This window comes from Lithobates pipiens, unplaced genomic scaffold (assembly GCF_037356315.1).
Source record: "Lithobates pipiens isolate NorthernLeopardFrog02 unplaced genomic scaffold, aLitPip1_a1.2 Scaffold_16, whole genome shotgun sequence".
NCBI lineage: Eukaryota > Metazoa > Chordata > Amphibia > Anura > Ranidae > Lithobates > Lithobates pipiens.
The window spans coordinates 208,637,218-208,661,107 of NW_027507748.1; the positions used below are offsets into that span (position 1 = coordinate 208,637,218).

The following is a 23,890-nucleotide window of genomic DNA, read 5'->3' on the forward strand; positions in this document are numbered from 1 at the left end:
GACTGTGCAGGGAAGATCAGCATCTGAACCAAGAGAAGCTGGAGGCTGATAGACTGGAGGTAATATAAAGCATTACCAGTTACATTTAAAGTAAACTTTTACCAGTATTGTGCATCATATTAAATATGATTATATCTATGAAAAAAAGTCTGAGCCTTTAGTACTACTTTAATATAAAATACTTATAGCCCCCCCCCCCCTTCATATAACCTAATGTCTGACTCCCAGTTAAAACACCCTGTATATCCTACTTCTGGGTATAGTCATTATTAGTTATATGCAGGGCTGTTTTACTCCGAGAATAGGTGCAGGCACTCCCCCCTTATGAGTCATCCTTCTCTGCCACCCCACCCACCCCCAAGCACTGTCTCTTGGCTCCACCCCCTACCCACATCCCAGTACCTCTCCTTTTAGAGAGTATAGAACCAAGTATCATTTGGTGCTACTAAATTGTGTGGAATTTGGTAGACCCCAACACACAATGACAGACCTTTCCCCCCAGCAATAAAATACCACCACAAAAAATAAATAAAAAGATCCCCAGTGACAATAGATTCCCCAGCAGTCAGCATCAATTGACACTATAGCACAGCGTGCTATAGAATACATTCAGTGCTGGAGGTGCCAGAACTGCGTTACCCCGCATTCCCGCTGAAAAAAAAAACCCTTTTTATGATAAAAGTATATATATATATATATATATATATATATATATATATATATATATATATATATATATATATATATATATATATATTACTGTGTTTCACAGTATAAATGAACCACTTATAGTAGTGATACGCTGTTATTTTTTGTCCTATAAAGGGCTAATTTTTGTTGTTATAACCCCATCAAGACAGGGGGGAGGGGGGGGGGGGAGAGAGAAAAAAAAAAAAAAAAAAAAAGCATGCTGCTGCTACTAAACATCTTTTGCTGGCCATACAGATATCGATCTTGAGACAAAAATATACGAACGAATATTCTTTGTACATTTCAAATGTTTTTAACATTCAATTTTAAAATGAATGTCATTTCTGGATGAAAACCACATACACTGTCTGAAAATTCCTTCAAGCAAGAAGTTTTTTTTATTCTGGTCCATCACTGTGGCCGAATCTCGATTTGACCCCACTAAGAATTAAAAAAAAAAAAAAAAAAAAAATATTTATATTATATATATATATATATATATATATATATATATATATATATATATATATATATATATATATATATATATATATATATATATATATATATATATATATATATATATAAATCTCGAATGAACGTTCTTAAATTAAGATTTTCTAAGGAAAAAAAAAATATATGTTTGTGTATGGCCAGCATAAGTGACAGCGGGCGTAGGTTGCATAAAGCTACCTGCCTATGACAAGGGAGTCTGTCTGCATAATATATTACAATCCATTCTGAAAATCAAAATTTTGAACTTGGAGTCTGATGATTTCTACCAGATTGAACCTCTAATAGTATATAACTTCTGTTGGTTATTCTCAGAGTGGATTCGATATTTTGTTCCCCAATCATATAGCTGATTATTTATATTTACCACTGCATAGAGAAATTTAAGAATACATTGTCTTTTTTTAAACTTTACATAATAGCCAAATTATACACCACACTTTTGTTATCCAATGAATCGATACAATAAATAGCGCAACTAATCCATTATGAAAAAATGTGTTGGTTGCAGCCCTACTGACAATATACTGATAAAGAAATGTGAAATGGGCGATATTGCTGACAAGCAACATTTGTAACGTCCCCCTTGTAATAAGTGCATATATGGATGGTATCACTCCATTTTTGGTAAACAAGATTCTAGTTACAATATTTTTTATCTGGCACTCTTGTATATAGTAAAAAAAAAACAAAAAAATAAAAAAAAAACACCTTCAATCCCAAGAGATTTAAGAGCCCCGATGAGTATGACACCAAAGCATAATCACAAAGCTGTAACAAAAGTTTTGTCAACTATATAAACAGAAGTGGTAAATGGCTCACAGAATACAGTGTTCTGCAAATGGTCAAAGGGAAATGGATAAACGACACTTGCAGTTCCATCTATGGGAGACGTAGTTCTGATATTCACAGCAGGCCAGAAGTATAGAGGGTGCTGTACTATCTAGCATGGGAAAAAGTATAACTTAAAATACTGAGCAGGAATCCGGACGAGCCATACACCTTGTCAGAGTTGAGAAAAACGTAAACGCACCAGAAATTACAAAAAGCTTTATGCTTGAAGTTAGGCTTTAAAGTTTATGGTTACCTGACGGAATCTCTTCTTTAGTTCTTCATCAGTAGCCTCTGGGTCGAGCTGGAGAACCTAGTAAAAAGAAAAAAAAAAATGCATTGAAATATTGTAACATTAGGAATATTGTTTACTTATTTTTTTTTTTTTTAAATAGAATGGCGAATGTTGCCATACTTTGTCACCGTTTTTGCGCAGCAGTCTTACAAGCTCACTTTTTTTTGGAAAAAATACAGTAAACTTTTTAATTTTGCGAAAGAGAATGTTATGCCAAGTAAATTGATACCCAACATGTCATGCTTTAAAATTGTGCCCGCTTGTGGAATGGAGACAAAAACTTTTACCCTTAAAAATCTCCATAGGCGACGTTTAAAAAATTCTACAGGTTACCAGCTTTGAATTAGAGGAGGTCTAGGGCTAGAATTATTTTTCTCATTCTAAGGATCGCGGAGATACCTCACGTGTGGTTTGAACACCGTTTTCATATGCAGGCGCTACGCACGTATGAGTTCGCTTCTGCACACGAGCTCGGTGAGACAGGGTGCTTAAAAATTTTTCTTTTATTTTTTTTTTAATTTCGACACTGTCCTTTTTCAAAAAAAATTTGGGTTACATTTATTCCTATTACAAAGAATGTAAACATCCCTTGTAATAGAAAAAAAAGCAGGACAGGACCTCTTAAATATAAGATCTGGGATCAAAGAGACCTCAGATCTCATCTTTACACTAAAAATACAATAAAAAAAATTCTCCTTTAAGAGCATTGGGCGGAAGTGACATTTGACGTCACTTACGCCAGTAGGTGCTATGGGGCCGAGCGGGGATCATTTTTCCCTCACTTGGCAGCCAGCCAAACAGGGGAGAGAACCTGCAAAGACCGCCGGAGCGTGGCGGGAGGGGCCCCTCTCCCACCCCCGATAAAAGTGATCTTGTGGCGAATCTACCCCTGGAAACCCTTTTTTATCTGAAAGCGGACTACCCGCTGAAGAAGAGGATACCGGGGTTATGGCAGCCATCTGCTGCCATAACAACGGTAATCCTCTTCAAACAACCAACGTATAACGATGGCAGGTGGTCTGTAAGTGGTTAAATCGACAGGGTAAACCTGCGTTTCTCAATCTTTTTCCAGTCAAGGCACCCTTTAAAATTAAATTGGAAAGAAAAATAAAGATGGAGATAATTTTTGCAAAGCAAATACACTTTTGCACACTGGCACAGACTAGTATTCCAGCCTTGCTAACAGAGGTTTTCAGTTTTTCAGAAAGCAACCTTTTATTAATTGTATGCATCATGGTAAACCTTGTGATTTACTGATTTAAATTATGCTAATGCAATATTGGTGGAGTTCAAATGATAAATAATCATCAATAGCCATATTTGTGATAATTATGTGTATATAGAGCTATAGAAAATGTATCAAGTTAGAGATCTCCTGTGGTATAAGATTGTATTATGATATGCTTCAGTGCAGCGGTGTATGTGAATTTCTTTTTAAATAATTTTAAAAAAACTTATGCCATAATAAAATCTATGGTAACTGTGTGACACCTGGAAGAGAGGAGTAATTCCGAACTTCCAATGTCTTCCCTGCCTAGTCTAAAAAACGTGGCGAGTGACGTCCCAGAGTTTTCTCTGTTGCCAGTCGATGTTTGTTACAGGGAAACGCGTTGGTGGGAGAGACTTTTTGTGATGTCACCACGCACCAGCTGGCAGTTTGAAGCTTGCGGCTATGTTTGTATAGATTTCTTCGCCGTTTATGTGCAAAACTTGGAATAAAGCAACCATTTCTACAGCACTATGAAGTTTCCTCTTTTCTACATTTTTCACATATATTGGAGAGACAAAAAGCAAATAGATTGGGAGGTTTGGAATCTTGATAATCACCCTGTGTGTTTATGGCAGAGGAGCGTGGCTAATGTTTGGAGCAGACCGAGTGAAATATAAAAAGTGGTCACTGTGTATGTATATCAGGTGTGTCAGACCCTTATAATTTGGGGTCCATCTGGCTTTATTTTTTTTTTATAAATAGCACCCGTTAGCAATATTGCAGATATCAAGGCGCTGCATCAGAAGTTCATATGAACATTTATAATCACCTGATTTAAAGCTTTTGTCTTTGGGACCTTCTAAATTATACAGCAAAGCAACACGTTTATTTTATTAATTGATTCCCACTGATTGATAGACCAATATCACTTATATGGTTTTACATGTGTATCAATACTAATATATCTATATCTATATATCTATATCACACACACACACATACACATACAGTGGATATAAAAAGTCTACACACCCCTGTTAAAATTTCAACTTTCTCCGATGTAAAAAAATGACAAAGATAATTCATTGCGGAACTTTTACCACCTTTAATGTGACCTATAAACTACAACTCAAAAACTGAAATCTTTTAGGTGGAGGGAAGTTAAAAAAATAAATAAAAAAAATGAATATGGTTGTGCACACCCTTAAACTAATACTTTGCTGAAGAATCTTTTGATTTTTATTAAAGCACTCTTTTTGGGTATGAGTCTATCAGCATGGCACATCTTTACTTGCCAATATTTGCTCACTCTTCCTGGCAAAAACACTCCAAATCTGTCAGATTGTGAATGCATCCCCTGTGCACCGCCCTTTTCAGATCACCCCACAGATTTTCAATCAGATTTAGATCTGGGCTCTGGCTGGGCCATTCCAAAACTTTAATCTTCTTCTGGTGAAGCCATGCCTTTGTTGATTTTAATGTATGCCTTCACTGTGTTCCATGGTATATCTAATGCCTTGGAAATTCGTTTGTACCCTTCTCCTGATACCTTTTAATAATGAGATCCCTCTGATGCTTTAAAAGCTCTGTGGACCATGGCTTTTGCCACGATGCCACTAAGAAAATTTCAGGAACGACCTAGTAGAAAATATGAACTTTAACTGGGGTTAATCAGAGGCACTTTAAATGCTGGCAGGTGTGTACTGACTGCTATTTAACATGAGTGTGAATGTGATCACTTAATTCTGAACACAGCTACATTCCCAATTATAAGAGGGTGTGCACACTTATGCAGCCACATTATTTTATTTTTACTTCATCCCCCTAAAATATTTCAGTTTGTTTTTCAATTGAGTTGTGCAGTTTATAGGTCACATAAAAAGGTGGAAACAGTTCTGAAATTATTTATCTTGGTCTCTTTTTTTTACATCACAGAAACCTGACATTTTACATCCATTGTATGTGTGTGTGTGAATTGAGTATTTAATTATTGGGAGTAGCGGCACTTACACATATCATATATACATACACATTTATATTTTTTCAATTGTGCTTGTTATCATAATAACGTTCACATCACTACCATGGTAAAAGCAATATATTTAAACTATATCTTCCCCCACTATAAAACAGAGAAGTTACAGGTCACTGAAAGATGGGCAAATGCAGATGTCGATCAAGGCAAGAAGGTCCCCTGATTAAAGGAAGCCATCATGAAGCAGACTGACCATCCTAAAATTGTAAGCCTTCACAAAAGTATTAATATTCAGGGTAGGACTAATCCCATCCTTCTTTGGGACCATGAACAGGTTTGAATAGTATCACTTGAGTCGTTTGGAGGGGAAATGAGCAAAAATAAATAAATGCCCTGATGTAGGTCAATTAGGCAATGAGGGGTAACCAAAAGATTTGAGGCAAAGAAAGAGGATAGAAAATCTTATGCGCATTGAAGTTGTTAGATTGCGCACAAAACGCGAGACAACCAGGGGCAAGCAAAACCCAAAAGTTGACCTCCCATGCATTCTGAAAAGCTTCAGGTTACAAAAGACTTTGCAGGCTCAGTACCCTAGTTGGCAGGCAGGGCAAAAAAAGATGTCTATGGGCCAAAAAAGGAGGAGGACTGGTTTTCCAAAGTGGCTCCTCAGATATCTGGACCAGAGGTGGAAAGGTGCTCAAGCATTCCTCAAAGTGCCCCCCCCCCCCCCCATAAAGGAAGCCCAGCAACAGCTTTCTAAAAGGTTTGATCAGCCGACCAGCACTTAGTGGTTCTAAAGGCTAAAAGGCCATATTTTACCCGAGCTCCCTCCGATCCAGCAATGTCCCGGGACTCTTCCTCCTCCTCATTAGCTGAGAAGGCAGTGGAAGCCCATTGGCTCCCACTGCTGTCAATCACACCCAGTGAGCCAATGGGGATAGAGTAGGGGTGGGGCTGCACCACGGCTCTGGGTGATGCAAACACGTGGCTTTCTCTGGGGCACTGCTCAAGCGGGTGGAGCCAGGAGTGACAAGAAGGGACCGTAAAATAAGAGGAGGATCAGAGCTGCTCTGTGCAAAATCACTGCACAGAGAAGGCAAGGATAACATATTAAAAAAAAAAAAAAGATTTAATACCTTTTTAACCAGAAAGTCTGTGGATAACCATTACCTGAGCACTAAGATCCTTGGGCCCTTAAGAGACCCAGTACTGGTGCCAAGACCTTTGTGAACAACCGGGGAGTTGTGGCAAGCCCAAAGGGTAGAGCCAAACTGAAAATGAAGTTCCTTTACAGCAAATCGCAGGAACCTCTGATGAGGCTGAAAGATAGGTATGTGTAAATACGCATCTTTTATATCGATGGACGCTAGAAAGTCTCCCATCTGGGAGTAAAGCTACTATTGAGCGGACAAACTCCATCCGAAAAGGACTGGATTAGTAGATACTGGTTCAGGGATCTTAGACCCAAAAAGGGCCTTGTGTCCCAGTTTGGTTTTTGAACCGTAAACAGGTTTGAATAAAACCCTGTGCTCGTTTCGGACACAAGAACTTGTACAATCGCTCCTTGATGCACTAAATGATGTAGTGTCTGAAACAATAAGCTTCTTTTTGGAGGATCTGAGGGAACGCTGGACCTTAGAAACCTCCTTGGGGGAACCCCACACAACGCCAGCTTGTAAGTGCCAGATATACTTGAGGTGACCCACTCGTCCTGAACCATTGTTCTCCAAATGTTAGCAAAGTACAGCAGCCTCATTCCCCCCCCCCCCCCCCAACCGATAGAATGGGGGGTATCCCCTCAAAAAGGAGGACTTTGTGCTGGGTTTAGAAGAGTTTTGGACCCAGGGCTTTTTCTGGCCCCAGCGCCCTGTTGGAACGAAGGACACCTGGTGCTTTTCTTCACAGGAAGAGAACTCTTCCCTCCGGAAATCTTTTGGATATATTTGTCCAAACGATCACCAAATAAACATTCCCTATGAAAGGGGAAACCTGCCAATAACTTTTTACAAGGAGGCTTGGTTGACCAGTTCTTAAGCCACAAAAGTCTGCGCATATGTACAGACAAGAGAGACAAACAAGAAACCTGCTGTATTGAATCCTTTAGGCGTCAACAGCAAAACACAACATTCGAGAAACATCTGTCTTATTTTCAGCCAGGTCATCCTCCTGGTTAGGCATGTCAGGCTGTCTGACCTGATCCTTTACGCACTGGTAGATAATTGCTGCAACAGCTGGCTGAATAGCTGAAATGGCCAAAGAAAAGGAAGCCTTTAATAATGACTCCAATTGCTTGTCAACGGAGTCTTTCCAGCCCTGTGCGTTATCTACCAAAGTTCTTGTTTAACCGCTTGCTTACCAGACACTTATACCCTCTTTCTGCCCAAGCCATTTTTCAGCTTTCAGCACTGTCACACTTTAAATGAAAATTGCGCAGTCATGCAACATTGTACCCAAACAAATTTTCTTCACACAAATCTTTCATTCTTTTGGTATTTACACACCGCTGTTTTTTTTTTTTTGTAAAAAATAAAAGACCAAAAATTTAGAAAAATAATTTTTTTTTTACTTTTTTCCTATCAGTAAATTACTAAGTAATTTTTCGCCTTCACTGATGTGCGCTGATGAGGTGGCACGTATAGGCGGCACTGGCCGGCATCGCTAATGGGCACTGATTGGTGGCACTTGTAGGGACTGATTGCTGCCACTGGGCATTTATTGTAATCAGGGCACTGTTGAACAGTAATTTATTAATTTTTTTTTTTTTTTTTTTCACAAAGTCGTCACTAAATGATATATTGCTCACGCATGCCATGGGCATATGTGAAATGACACCCCAAAATAAATTTGGTACGGGGATACCACATATGTGGGACTTTTTGGGAGCCTAGCCGCGTACGGTGCCCCGAACCCAAGCACCGCCTTCAGGCTAAGGGCGTTACAGTTTTGAAGGCCATAAAATGCCAAGATGGCACAAACGCCCCCCAAATGACCCCATTTTGGAAAGTAGACACCCCTAAATTTAGGGGTACACTAGTGAGACTAGGTAATAAATGGCGGGTGCCCTGAAACTATAAAAAAATAACTAACCAACCAGCGTCACCTGTAACCGTTATATGGTGATCACTGGTGAAAGGGTTAACTAGGGGGCAATCAGGGGGCTTTATGCGGTAGTATATGGGGGTCCCTGGCGCTATAAAAAGCTGCGGCGAACCTAAATACCTACCTGCCTAACTAGCGTCACCTGTGACACTAATACAGCGATCAGAAAAACGATCGCTTATTAGGCTGGGTTCACAATGGAGCGATGCAGGAACGCCACAAATCCGCGGCGGGTTCCCGCATCGCATGCCTCCCGGCGGCAGTTCACACTGCCCTATGCGAACTGCTGGGAGTGTCAGTGAAATGTTAATGACACGCCCAGATCAGTTCGCATATCGCAGTGCGATCTGCAAACTCGGATCGCATGGTGTGAACACCCATGCGATCCGATTCTGCTGCGGACCAAAAAAAGGGTCCCGTGCGAGTTTGCGGCGGGTGCGACACGAATTCAGCCATACTATCTGTATGGCTGAACTCGAATCGCACAGAGATCGGATGTGATTTGCACTGCAGTGCGGTGCGAATCACATCCGTTCTCAAACCGCTGCAATGTGAACCCAGCCTTAGTGACACTGGCGACGGGGGGTGATCACGGGGTTAAACCTTTATTGGGGGGGTTAGGGGGGTACCTTAGAACTAAAGGGGGCTAACCCTAACTGCCCTAACAGTTATTACAGTCACAAATGACACCCGCCGGGTGATCAGGGGGTTAAACCTTTATTGGGGGGCACATTAGAACTAAAGGGGGCTAACCCTAACTGCCCTAACAGTTATTACAGTCACAAATGACACCAATGCAAAAAAAAAAAAAAATGCAATTGGTGTCACTGTGACTGGGGGGGGGCAGGGGTAATTGGAGGGGTGATCGGGGGGTAAAGGGGGGGTGTGAGTGTGCCTGGCATGTTCTACTGTACGTGTGGTGTGTTGGTGCAACTCACCGATCCTCTCTCCTCGGTGCCGGAACGAAAAATACCGACACGGAGGAGAGATTACATCACTTCCTCTCCTGTGTTTACATTACAGGAGAGGAAGTGATGTCACGGAGCATTTCTATTCGTCGGGAGCGATCGCGAGGGGGTGGCCATGAATGAATGGCCGCCCCCTCATCCCGGATCGCTCCCGAACGAATACCGACCTCCGCAGGCACCGGGGGGGGCCCCCACCCGCGGGAAGGCAGGGACTTATATATACGCCCATATGCCTGCCCGTGCCATTCTGCCGACGTATATCGTCGTGTGGCGGTCGGCAAGTGGTTAAATAACATACATTGCCTGTTCCAACAGAGGGTGCAAGGGGAAAGCCTGTGTGGCCTTAAGTGGCCTCAGGGACCCCAAAGAGGATCAGGGGGGCTCAGTAACCTCTGCAAGAACTTAAAGGCAGAACGAACCATCTCAGTAAGAGTCTGGATCAAAAGCCTCTGCAACTGAGAAGCAGACATCAAATAGATATCTTCTTGTCCAGATTGCTCATAAGCAGACTCATCCGCCAGGCCCTCCACAGAATCCTGAGCTTTAAGCTCTTCCCCTTCCTCAACCCATTCCTGCTCCAAACTAGGAGGCTCCAGGCAGGGGGATCTGTCAAGCTTTCTGCCACCCTGCGGGATGGAGGCAATCATGCCAGCAATCCTGTGCTCTAACCCGGCTAGGGCAGAGGACAGTTCATCCTTGGTGATAAAAGGTAAAAGCAGCAGCGTTGACTGTAGGCGCAATACGAGATAGGCGAGGTGGCTCACATTGCTCGGAAGCCTCTGGTCTTTCAGGGGAAACAACACCAGGGGTAGGACTAAGTTCATCAGGAACTACTGACCACATAGGAGTGCCCTTCCCTGTAGTGTTAGTCCGCACCTCTTTTTCAAAGACATTTACAAGCCACGAAAAAAAAAAAAAAAGGAGTACCTGGGTGTAGTACCGCATTAACACACCTCAGAAGGGAGACCCTTCAATAGGCTCACCAAGCCCCTATGCAACAATCCTGCCAAGCACCTTTAGCCTGCCAGGCAACACCTGGTGACTCATGTGACCCAGGTAAGGAGAAATGAACCGCTGCAAATGTCTGGTTCAGAGCCTGCTCTGTGACCCACAGCTGCCTTCTGGAAGCACCGCATGCTTGACATACACAGCTAATAAGCTGGCTGTGAGCCGCAACATTGTGTGCATGCGTACGCAGTCCCGGCGAATGGGTGCAGCTGTATTCGTAAAGGCTACGGCGCACGCAAACACCCACAGCTAGCCCAAAACTCCCTGTATAGTCACCGCACACAGGTATCCAGCCTCTAGCTAGCTTGACTGATTACAATCGCTGGGACACTCCACAATAGTAAATAAAGTTGTTTCACTTACCCGGCCAGGCGCATGGCAGCTTAGAAACTAAGAGCCCAATCTAAATCCATCACGGCAGGTTCCTGTCACTTGAGGACCTTGAAGGACTTGGTACCCTTTTCATGTTTAGGGTCCACCCCCTTGGACCTGCACAGCACCCCGCAGGAATGTCTTAGCGCTGTGGTGTCCAGGATTCCACTTTGCAGGGTCCAGCACCCAGAGGTTGCATTACAGGCAAAACCTCGCAGGATCTCGAGTCTTCTTTGTGAAGCTCGGATACCATTTAAGCATCTAAGCCTGTGTCAAATGGATCTGATCGGGTCAATCCCTTGATTTATTTAAGAACTGTTTTTAAGACTAGAAACCTGGAGCTCAGAGAACTCAAACAAATGTGCCTATCCACCTTGTAGACACTGGTAAAAAACTGATGTACTTCCTTTATGGGAGAAGTTATATGGGAAACACTTCCTGTCTAAGACTGTCTACCAGTGTCCACTCACCTAGAGATGGCATATAACCCAGTAGGTAATGAATATTAGCCTAATGCTGTGTCCCATGATGTATGAAAAAGAAATCGATTTAAATCAAAAAAAAATAAAAATCTGATTCATTTGATTTAAAATCAGATTTATTTTTTAAATTTTATCAAATTTTAATAAAATGCTTTTGGAGTAAAAACTAAAGATAGTTTACTATTTAAGAATTAAAAAAAATTAATTTAGTTTATTCAGCATGAAATAGAGCTTAGTTATGCAGCATGAGGCTGTATATTCTGCAATATTTAAATTTTTTGGTAAACTGATTCAATGACTCCAAGCTCCACAAGCTGAGATAACATGCACTGTATTTATGCATTCACACAATTTCACAGTAACCATGAGATAAAGCAAATTTCAGGAATATTCCTTTATCCCATTGTTTTGCAAATCTATGTATACTGCAAACTGTATGATTGTTTGAAGAGAAATGCATTGGTACAGGGCTCGAAGTGTGAGGAGAGAGGGCAAGCAGTAAAAATAAAAGTGAAACCTACTAAGCAGTTTGCAAACCTATGTACACTAAAAACTGTATGATTTAATCGGTTCGCCATTTTGCAAACCTGACAGCTTTTGATTCTAAATAGGAAATCTTAATTTTATTTGCAAATAGTAAAGATTCTAACTACCAGCAAGAATGAGTCCTTACATTTAAAGAGCACCTGTCATTTCAGATACATCATGGCAGCACCTGTTAGCGGGCATCCATTCACCTGCTGTTGCCACATCCCTCACTTTGTTGTGTCACTGTCACATCACCAGCTGTCCCATTAAAGTGAATGGGACTGTCAGTGAGTCAACATCAGGTCAGAGATCACAGTTCCTCAGTTTTTCTATCTATGGGACCTTTGAAAGATAGCAATTTCTTCACAAGAATGACCACTGCCATATGGAGACAAGAAACAGGAAAGCTTCCTCCATTATAATTTAATCTTTAGGATTTGATAGATTGAGCATTACCAGATGGCAACATTAATAATCATCCTAATACAAAGATTTTTACCAGCACCTCTTTAACCATTTACCTAAAATGCACCTCCCAGTTGACTAATACATGCTAGGGTCGAGATTCTGAAATATTTTTTTTTACCATCACTCATAATATATATCCCTACCCTTCTATATTAAAGACTTAAACCAACTTTTGGAAGCCCTAAAACTACAAATGGGATCCCACTTACAGATGGCTTTCCCTAGTGTGCTCACTGACTATACACATTTAATCCCCACAGCACTAAATGATCATCTCATCTAACAGATATGAACCAGGCAAACAAGGCTGAATTACACAGAAATCTGTATATTCATTTGAACTATGAATGGAAAAACTACAAGTCTCATTTACCACTGTAGCAGTTGGACGCAGTTTTCACTGCACTTGTAGTCTCCTGATTACTTCCTCCAGCTCCATAACCAAAGAATCATACAGGGGCTAGTGGAAGAAGAGACAGCTTCGGAGCATTTGCTAGTACGCTGTAATTGTATTTATAACAGCACCATTGTATACACAACTAGGAGCAGTGCACAGCTATTCATGTTAAAGGACAGGCTGTATTCTGCACCTGGGCTGCCTAAGAGGAGTGCCAAAGCTCTAAATCTCCCACATGTATTACTATTAAAAAGGTATGAAAAACCAATAAAGACTAAGGCTGACCATACACTATAGAATCTGACTGTATAATCTCCTTTAGATCTACTAAAACTATGCAGTGCAATGGAGTTTGAATATTGAGGAAGTAGACACTGCATTGCTGGCCGCCTCTGCAAAAAATAGTTGCTTAGCTGTTATGTTTAATCCAATTCATAGAAACATACATTTTAAATTAACAAAAACTATGCAAGATCAGGAATACCTCAAAGGGATTCAAATTGAAATAGGAGGATCCAGGCCTGGTTAGTCTCTCAATTTGCTGCTTTGGGGTAAGAACAGAGTCCCTCTTCTCAATCTGTTTAACCTGTGCACATAGAAAAAGCAAAACATTACATAAAAGTAAAACTATGCCATTAATTTGGTATTAAACCCAAAACGTCATATATTGCAGCTTACCGATCATTAAATGTGGTAGGTGTATTCTCTCTCTTTTTTAGCCTTTTCCCCTGCCGATTTGGCCACTAACACCACCTGTATTAGAATGTCCCACTTTGGATGAATGAGCACAGGGAACACCTTTGGACAGCAGCATTGTCCGTTTAGGGGGAGGAGAGCGTTTGATATACTAGCAGATTTGAACACTAACAAATTGAAGCCAAACTCCAGCTAATACTTTATAAGCGGCACAAAATTTTTCCTTGTGGGATAAAGGTATTATATAAATAAAAACTGATCATGGTAAGCCACCCTGCCGCTGTTAAATGGTTTGTCTCTTCTCTGTAACTGACGCATTCTGCGGGGAATGTGTTCTTTTGAAAATCGACAGATCTACTGGCTGGATGAAAAAAAAGAAGAAAGCAAGCCTGAACAAGAAAATGAATGCAGCCATCACATCGAAGAATGAGTAAACTGCAATACAAGAAATGTTTGCTTTTGGGTTTAATACCACTTTAACCGAAGGATACATTTTGAAAAATAAAAAGCTGTTTCAAGTATAGTAGCAGCCTAAAAGGAGCTTGGCAGTACATTAGCTGTATGTTGAGGCTATTAACAGGGAGATCCCCAGAAGTAAGCATAAAAGGGCAACTACAGTTGACATTTAGATTTCCCCTCTGACTCCCCTGTAATGGCAGCCACCTACTTACATACCTACCTTTAGCTCTGCTCCAGAGTTCTGCACTGTGCAGCTTCAGCACAAAAATAAAAAATAAAAATAAAAAAAAACCTGGCTATGACCAAACCCTACTCACATACACGCCGCTAGGCCCATTCATTAGTTTAGCCATAGGAATGAATGAGCCAAGCAGTGTGCATAATTGATAGAAGTTAGAAGAGCTCTGTACTTTTATCTACAAATGCTCTACCTGACAAGGGGTTATAATCCTCTCCTACTCTAAAATCAAAAATAAAAGTTCTCAGTTATTTAGGGTCTGCTGAAGTGGTGCATTATTCTATTTCTAGATTACCACTCAAACTGTCGCCTGTACATAGGTGAAGACAACACCCTTGTTCACACTTAACTTTTCTCCATCAGTCTTAACAAAACTTTTCACGAGGAGGTGGCTGCAATTCACATGGCCAGCATTAGGCTGTTGTTAATGCTTTGTGAATGGAGTTGTATGTAATGAAAAAAAGAATAAAACCCAAAGACTGCACCTTAAAAATAAATCAGCAATGACAGATCCCACATTTCTAGGACAGGTTTCTTTTAAGATAATTGTCAATAATAGCAGTATTCAACCTACCTTTCTGCTTTGGTGTCACCCTTGACTCATCCCTCTTCATTCCTCAAATCCAGACCATCTCTCAGTCAAGTTGTGTCCACACCTCCAAAATTCCCTGCTCCATCAAGAAACTTCAAAAATAACTAGTCCCTTCCCTGAATTTCTTGCCTGTTTCTTGCCTTTACCATTTCAGCCCACCTCGAAAATAATGGGAGGGGGAAGGGGCATTCACTAATGGAGGAGAAAGACTCATGTTCCAAATAACTCCCTAAAATTTCCATCTTGAATTAAAAAGAACCACAAAGCTACCCCTAACCCAGAAAGAAGCAAGTCTTGACACCTACAAGCCTTTTTCCAGGTATCACATTAGAAAACCCTCCTTGCTGGCACTTCAAACATGATACCCAATCCCAATGGGGGGGTGGGGGGCTTGAATCAGGGCTCAAACAAAGCCTTGACTCCCTACCTTACATATCACTCGTTATGGACTACCTCCATCTGGGCCAGCAATCACATAGATATGAAGGCTAAGGATGCTGATCTTCACTCCTTTCCCATGAGGTGTGATTTGGAGAGAGACATTTCAAGTATTGAGAAGGCCTACAAGACAGATGTTGGCCTTTAAATCTGAGGTAACACACATTGGGGTTAATTTACTAAAGACAAATACACTTTTCAAGTGCATTTGGAAGTGTAGTCGCTGAGGGGAAGATCTGAAATGAGGGGAAGCTCTGCTGATTTCATCATTCAAGCTAAAATGCAGTTTTTTTTTTTCCTTGCATGCCCCCCTCATGATCTACAGTAACTGTACTTTCAAGTGCACTTGTTCACAAAAACTATTTTCTATAGAACATCAGGATCCGTGCATGGTATTCCCTAAATCTGTAAAATCCAAAGACTTTGTACAAATGCTCAAATCAAAATTCCAACCATCTACTGAACAAAGACAAATAAGCTGGCCTAGAAATAGACTGCACAGAAAACTCTGGGGCAAAGCTTCTCTGACCCAGATAGACTGAAAAATAGAATATGCTGCATACATTTTTACAATATTAAGGAGGCCATAATGTAAGCAGCCCACCTTCAGACAAAACAGTGTTCAATGGCAAGCCAATACTTCTGGCCCACCTCTCCAAGTACACTGTACACTTAAAACACTCCTGGATGATTTGAAAACATATGAAGTTCAATATAGATGTACCCCTTTTAACTAATTGCATCTAAAGATGGTCAAACTACATCCCTTCATGCTTTAGCTGTTTGCCAAAGCTAACAGGCATTTTCCAAAAAACTTGAGCACAACTTGACTGTTCTGTCAAGCTGCTTATATCAGACTATCTGGCCATAGAACAATGGTTCTTCTCCTAAAAAGCCCCAGAATCACTGTTCTGCAGCAGAAGATGGCTTATGGTTTCCACACTGGGTCTTCCTCAACTCACCCGAGAAGACCCCTTCTATCCTGGAACAGATAAAAAGAGATGGACAACCAAAAATAAACGTATCTCCTCTCCCGCAACGATTTCTCTTTACCTGCCTTGAGCTGTTGTAAAGTTAAAGAAGAACTCTAAACAGAATTAAATACCTCTGGGGACTCAGCGCACATAGCTGTTAAAATTTGTGCTGTGGTTTGGAAATAAAATGGCATTTTTATTTGTCAGTACTTGCTGTAGCTCCATTGCAGGCAATAGTCCAAATTATGAACGTCCCATTGTAGAGGTACAGGTAGCATTGAAGCCTCAGCCTCCTCCTTACCATGCAACCTTGTGCATCCTCTATGTATTGAGAAAAGACTGAGCTGACAACCTCCTGCAGCCGCCAGCTACACTGCCAAGTAACCACAGCACAGGTTTCTGGACAAGGGCCATATGCACTGGGTCCCCAGGGGATTTAACAAATTTATCTTCAAGAGACTTCTTGAAGACTTGGCTATTTAACGCCTTGCTAATATTTGCTTTAAAATACAGACCATGTTTAACGTGTAAAAAGGAGAGTTAAACACTCCGCAAGCGCTCTATGCCCATTTGGCGACCGTTAACGAACCTTGGATGCTGCCCAGGTTTTTCCTTGGCTGCTGTGAACAAGGCCTAATGGGGTGCAGGCACACCACAAATATCGCAAACTCATGCCAGTGAGTTTATGGTGCGTTACTACCGGCTTTGTTTAGGAGTTAGAGCCCTTTCACACTGAAGCCGTTTTCAGGCGTTTTAGTGCCAAAAATAGCACCTGTAAACTCTCTCTCATGCCTCCCAGTGTAAAAAGCCGGAGTGCTTTTACACCCGGGTTGTGCACTTACGGGACGGGGAAAAAAAAAAAAAAAAAAAGAACTGCAAGCAGCATTTTTGGGGTGGTGTAGGAGACCTGTATACAGGCTCCAACATTGCCCCTGCCCATTTTGAAATGAATTGGTAGGGAATCGGAAGCGCTACAACACGGGAGCTTTTAACCCCTTGCCAACTCCTCCTTGGGGGTTAAATGCGGCCAAAAGGGTTGCTTAAACAGCGGTAAAGCGTCACTAAAACTAGCAGCGCTTTACCGCTAATGGACCCGCTGACCCAGTGTGAAAGGGGTCTTAAAATGCTTCAACTCCTTTCAAGCTCCACATGAAGATTAATTTTTGAAGTGCAGCAATGCAACCCGAGGCAATTGCTTCATGTTTTGATAATGTGAACAGCACTGTCTGCTGTCCATATTACCTAATGCAGACTTCTTTACTAGGAGTTTGAAAAGAGTTAAAAATGTGCCCCAAACGCCTGCTTTTAATGCCAGTGTGAACAGGGGCTAAGACTTGACTTCCCATTTTGAAAGCCTTATTTACCTTTACATTTGCCATCATTCTCAATCAATCACTGGTCTCTAGAGCTCTGCACAGCTCAAAGGTAGCATCAGCCAGCCTATAGTTTTTATGTTATGATGTTCCTTTTTTCCTGTAAGTAGACTATAATAAGCAATGTGTGTTTTACCTCTACGGGCTTCACTACTGTTGCTTTTCTCCTTATTGAGTTTATATCCTGTTGGTGATCGCACAATACATCCATCCTCTTGTATAAGTCCTGATGTCTTTCTGATATTGATGAACCTGGATATTTATATGACCTGCCTATCAAGTTTGGAGTGTGCCATTCTAGTCCATTACTGACCTCTTGCATCATATGATTACATTGCTTGTTTTCATATCTTTCTGGTAAGCAGATTTATAGTATGTGGGTGCGATGTGCTTTTCCTTTGCACATTGAAGCTTGATGGAGGCTCTACGTCATTTCTATCTTATACTGATTTCCACATGGACTATCACATATATTTATATATTTTGCTTTATTGAAGCGCTGCACTTTGGACTTTAGAAATTAATATTTACCCAGTATTCCTGGCTGCCAGTTTTGGTTGCGACAACTGATCTCATACCACAATGGCAATTTTGGAACAGCGATTAAAGCAGTAGTAAAAACTTAAAAATATATATAGATTTCACCCCTGCAGCATAATGTCATAGTGTGCTAATATGCACTGCATGCTACCCCCTCATTATGACAGACTTAAGCCTACACACTATCAGTTTTTCCTCCAGGTTTACCAAAACCATGTAGTGCAAGGGCCTGCCTGATTGCATACAAATTAAAACTCCTAGGGTTTGACTTCATATTATATGGTTTTGGTAAATCTGAAGGAAAAACTCAGCAGAAAAACTGATAGTGTGTATGGGGCTTTAGCATAAAACGAAATGTCCTCCAGCGGCACACTGTCACCACTACAGAGACACCTATCTTTACCCGGTCTTCCTTCTGGGTTCAAAGGCTTCGCTGTCTGAATGGCCAGGCCACGATGACATCACTCACAGCTTTGAATGGACTGCACCGCCCACTCAAGAGCTCAGTGAGCCCATGACATCACCAGTTGCTACTAAAGTAAATATCTTCTAAACGGTGCAAGTTTAGGAGTCATTTGCTGTGTCCACAGGTAAGCATTATTATAGGCTCAGGTGGCTTTACTACCACTTTATCGCGGTTCTAAGGTCTAGGTATTTTTTCACCGTAATGAATTCCCTGCATTAAGGTCAAGAACACCCATTAATTGTCTCTACCAAACACTTACCCAACACCTCGTGACCCAGCGCTGTCCAAACCGGCAGTCCTGCTCTTCTCTCTTCCTGGGTTAATAGACATCACTGAGAACAGTGGGCACTAAGAGGAGAGGAGTAGACAGCGCCAGTGGGGGACCACCAAAGAACAGGAAATATTGTTGGGCAGATAAGTAGATCTTTTTTTATTTTAAGAAAATATTTGACTTTAAAGCGGTTCTGCACATTTAAAAAAAAATATATTAAAAGCCAGCAGCTACAAATATTGCAGCTGCTGACTTTTAATAAATTCACACTTACCTGTCCCAGGGTCCAGCGATGTCGGCGGCAGACGACAAGCGATCTGTCAGGGAATCGGGAAGTGAAGCATTGCGGCTTCACTGCCCGGTTCCCTACTGTGCACGCGCGTCTCTGCTGGTCCCCGCTGTGTCCTGGGAACAGTGTGTTTCCCAGAACACAACGGGGGGGGGCTGTATCTGCACCCACTTCTGCGGCGGTCTGTCCCGGAAGTGGGTGCAGATACCTGGATTATACAGGTAACTGCACCCCCACCCCCCCTGAAAGGTGCCGATTGTGACACCGGAGGGGGGGGGGGAAATCACATGAGCGGAACTTCCACTTTAGGGTGGAGAACCGCTTTAATGATTGCTACGAGCATTTACTGTCAGCGATTTACAGGTCTGTAGCTAGTGACTTAAAGCAGGACTAAACCCTCCTATCCTTTACAACCAAAAAAGGCTGCCATCTTACCCTCTGTTTGCTTTGCAGCTGCCATAGTGCTGCACATGTGATCAGTTATGACACTAGCGATTTAATGGCTTGATCGTACAGTTGAGAGCAAAGCAACTATGAGAGTCATTAAAGGCATGCCTTGAGTGTAACTGTTTTGGGAACGTTAAAGTGGATGTAAACCCCATTCATGAAATCTGACCTGGGCATCAATATGCGTAGTGTTTACTTATCTCTCTCCAAAGCCCAAAGTCTGATGTCTTTCTGCTGCTCCATTCCTCTGTTACCAGCATAACTTCTGGAAAGTTCTCCAACACAAGAGATAAAATCAGCTTGAAATTTGTGTTGGGGAGGGAACTTAGAGACAGATAAGCAGAGAGCTTCTCCATTTATAGCACAGCAAGTTTCTGCATTCCTCTGCCTATGTGGAGGGGGGTGTGCCTTTCATCCAGTCAGCTCACACACAGTGCATGTTCACCCCTCCCACTGCTGACTGAGGAAACAAAATTTGTAACACATTGCACTTTATAAAGAGTCTAGAACAGGGGTCTCAAACTGGCGGCCCTCCAGCTGTTGAAAAACTACAAGTCCCATCATGCCTCTGCCTGTGAGAGTCAAGCTTGTAACTGTCAAGCCCTGCAATGCCTCATGGGACTTGTAGTTTTGCAACAGCTGGAGGGCCGCCAGTTTGAGACCCCTGGTCTAGAAAGCTGAAGACTGCATATATACATTAAACACTTATGTAGGGAGATTTGTTTCATCCCCGGGTATCATCTGAGGCTGTTCACTTCACTGGGTATATGTGAGGGTTTCCATCCACTTTAATTTGTTGAGTTTAGCTTTGCTTTAATCATTATAGCTGCAGCCAATTTGTCGCCAAGAAGTGATTTGTTGCTGCCACATATTAACCACTTGCGTACCAGCCTGTAATACCCCTTAACAACCAGGCAGTTTTTCAGGGTTGTGATAGTTTGACAGACAATTACACAATCTAATCGTGAAAGGATGTGCTCAAATGAATTGTATATCATTTTGAGACAAAAAGCTTTCTTTTGGTGGTAATAAAAACTGGGTCTTTTATTTTTGTTCCTATAGAAGGAACATTTTAGAAAAAGCTAGAGCATTATGAACACCCCCAAAATTACCTTTTTGAAAAGTAGACACCCCACACTGTAAAGACATGCTGGTAGGTTAATCAGATCCTGTCTAAAAATTGGCCCTAGTATATGTATAAATGTGTGTTAGGGACCTTAGGTTGTAAACCCCTTGAGTGTAGGGACCGTATGTGAATGTAAAACGTATATGTAAAGCTCTGCGTAAACTGACGGCTCTATAAAAAGTACCTGAAATAATAATGAATCCAAGCCCTGCAAGCTGAGATAACATGCACAGCATTCATACAATTTCCCAGTAACCACGAGATAAAACAAGGTTCAGGAATATTTCTTTATCCCACTGTTTTGCAAACCTATGTACACTAAAAACTGTATGATTTAATCGGTTCGCCATTTTGCAAACCTGACAGCTTTTGATTCTAAATAGGAAATCTTCATTTTATTTGCAAATAGTAAAGATTCTAACTACCAGCAAGAATAAGTCCTTACATTTAAAGAGAACCTGTAATTTCAGATCCATCAGGGCAGCGACTGTTAGCGGGGCATCCACTCACCTGCTGCCGCCACGTCCCTCACCTTGTTGTGTCACTGCTGCATCACCAGCCGTCCCATTAAAGTGAATGAATGGGACTGTCGGTGAGTCAACAGCGGATCAGAGGAGCCGCCGCTGCGGGACAGATGACAGCTGCTCTGATTATGATTTAAATCAAACCTTTTTACTAGCGATCATAAATTGCGATCTAAATCAAATCCACTCTATCCATAATGAATTAAAAACAAAAAAAAAAGTTTTGCCTATAGCTCTACTAAAGTGGATGTAAACCCAATTCATGAAATTTGAGCTGGGCACATACATCTACAGTGTTTTTCCTATCTCTCTCCAAAGCACTGAGCCTGGTGGGTTTCGCCTGCTCTGTTCTTCTGACAATTTCTCTGACACATGAGATAAAAGCAGGCTGAATTTTGTGTCGGGGAGGAAGCTATTAATAGATTAGCAGGTAGCTTGCCGTGTCACAGAACACTTCTGAGAGTCTTTGCCTATGTGGAGTACCCCCACTCCCCCACCGTGTGCCTTTCCACCAATCAGCTGTCTTGGCTGTATGCCCATGCTTCACTGCAGTGCTAACCAGGAAGAGAAAATCTCCTAACATGATGTGAACTTTCTAAACTGTATATAAAGCTGAAGACAGCAGTTATACATGTAAAAACTTATGTAGGGAGATTTGTTTCATCTGTGTGTATCATCTGAGGCTGTTCACTTCACTGGGTATATGCAAGGGTTTACATCCACTTTAAACACTTAAAGACCAGCTGCCACAGTTGAACTGCAGCAGGTTGGCACTATTACATGAATTGCTGTCATTGTACATTGCTTTGTATGATATAGCAGGCACGCCTGGAGCCCATATGCGTGGTTGGTGGGCTCGATGTCCGCCAGGCCAACCAAGATAGCTCCACAGAGGCAGAACAGGGATCTGCCAGTGTAAACATGGCAGATCACCTTTCTGATTTGGGAGCTGAGAGTGATCCTCTGTTCCTGGTGATTAAGAACAGCAATCTCTCGCCTCCTCCAGTCAGCTCAACCCCTAGTTAGAAACACCTCTCAGGGAACACATTTAACCCTTCCCTGCCAGTGACATTTATACAGTAACCAGTGCATTTTTAGAGCCCTGATCGCTGTATAAATGTCACTGGTCCCCAAAAAAAAGTGTCCGATCTACCCTCCCTCCCCCAATCCTGCTACAAATCAGATATCCGCCATTACTAGTAAAAAAATAAAAAAAAAAAAAAAGCCAAAAAATCTATCCCCCAATTTATAGACACTATAACTTTTGCACAAACCAATATTGCGATTTACTTTTTCCAAAAATATGTAGAATACAAATTGGCCTAAACTGAGGAAATTTTTTTTTATATATATATATATATATATATATAATTTTTTGCGGATATTATAGCAAAAAATCATTTTTTAATTTTCAAAATCGTTAGTTTTTTTGTTTATAGTGCAACAAAAAATGCAGGGGTGATCAAATACAGTGATGGTGAAGATTACCCCCCCCCCCCCAGATGTTTTGGAACTACATTTCCCACAATGCTCATCTACACTGCTGAGTGCACGAGCACCATGGGAAATGTAGTTCCAAAACATTTGGAGCGCCAACGTACCCTGTCACCAGCAAAGAAAATATACTGGATTTCATTTGTGGGGGGGAAAGGAAGAAGAAGGAGGGGGGGGGACTGCTGCAAATAACTCGCCCTCTGCCGTGGCTTTTACTCTTCTCAGTTTTGCCACATATAGCACAGGACTAGCGGTCACAGCAGTGCCCTCCACCATAGGGCTCTGGAGATGGGAGGGACAGGCTGCAGCACCCTGGGGTGGGAGAAGTATACACCCCTCCACTAGTAAAACAGGTACAGTACTATATTCTTCACTGCTATTGGTTGGAATTCCACTTTAAATAGTACATTTGTCTAGCAGTCTATACATAAAACCAAAAGGAGGAACAACTGATAAAGAAGGGAGCTCAGCTATGCACTGGGAGATAGACTACTGGAGGCTGGACTCATAATACACTTCTGTTCAATCCCTAGACATGCAATACACCTCAGAGCGGTGTGTTCAGAGACTCTGATACTGTCAGACACTGAGGTCCTCCCTTAGTCATCTAGAAAGCGAGCGCTGAATCCCCCTCAATGGCTCTCCTAACGCTGCCGTTACGTCACCTCGGTGTAAAACGTAGAAAACGCATCTTCCGCCGAAAACGACGACCCACCGGCCTCGGGTGCCGCCATGTTGCCGCCAAGCCAATCGATGTGTACGTCAGACGCAACGCACGCTGCAAGCCGGGGCGGTACATCCTTACGTCACGTACTGAGCATTGGAGTTTTTGATAGGTTGGAGATTATGACAGAACACTAGTTAGCTTCCGACGATGTGAAACACGTGGTCTTGCTGATGTTTGCCAAGGGGCTCTGGCTGCAGAGTGGAGCTCCACCATGACAGGAAGCAGAAGTACGTGTCCTCCACTTCTTTTTTTTTTCTGAACTTTATTGTGACTCTCTGCCGCTGGAGCTCCACTGTCACAGGAAACATGTAACCTCCACAACTCCACCTTTTTCATTTTTAAATGAACTTTAATGTAACAAACAATAAATAGACAATGCTACAGGAAGTGGAGCCTGGAA

At 41.8% G+C, this 23,890-nt stretch overlaps 1 protein-coding gene across 1 annotated transcript in view; it reads right to left on the bottom strand.

The window, feature by feature from the left end:
- Positions 1–23,593, bottom strand: part of DNAJC8 (DnaJ heat shock protein family (Hsp40) member C8) — a 56,551-nt gene extending 32,958 nt beyond the window's left edge. Inside the window, exons 1-3 of the mRNA XM_077480951.1 lie at positions 23,429–23,593; positions 13,321–13,422; positions 2,291–2,347 (exon numbers count right to left, since the gene is read on the bottom strand). Of these exons, the coding sequence (XP_077337077.1) occupies positions 2,291–2,347; positions 13,321–13,422; positions 23,429–23,497 (228 nt within the window). The 5' untranslated portion in view covers positions 23,498–23,593. The remainder of the gene's footprint in view (positions 1–2,290; positions 2,348–13,320; positions 13,423–23,428) is intronic.
- Positions 23,594–23,890: the final 297 nt, after the last annotated feature.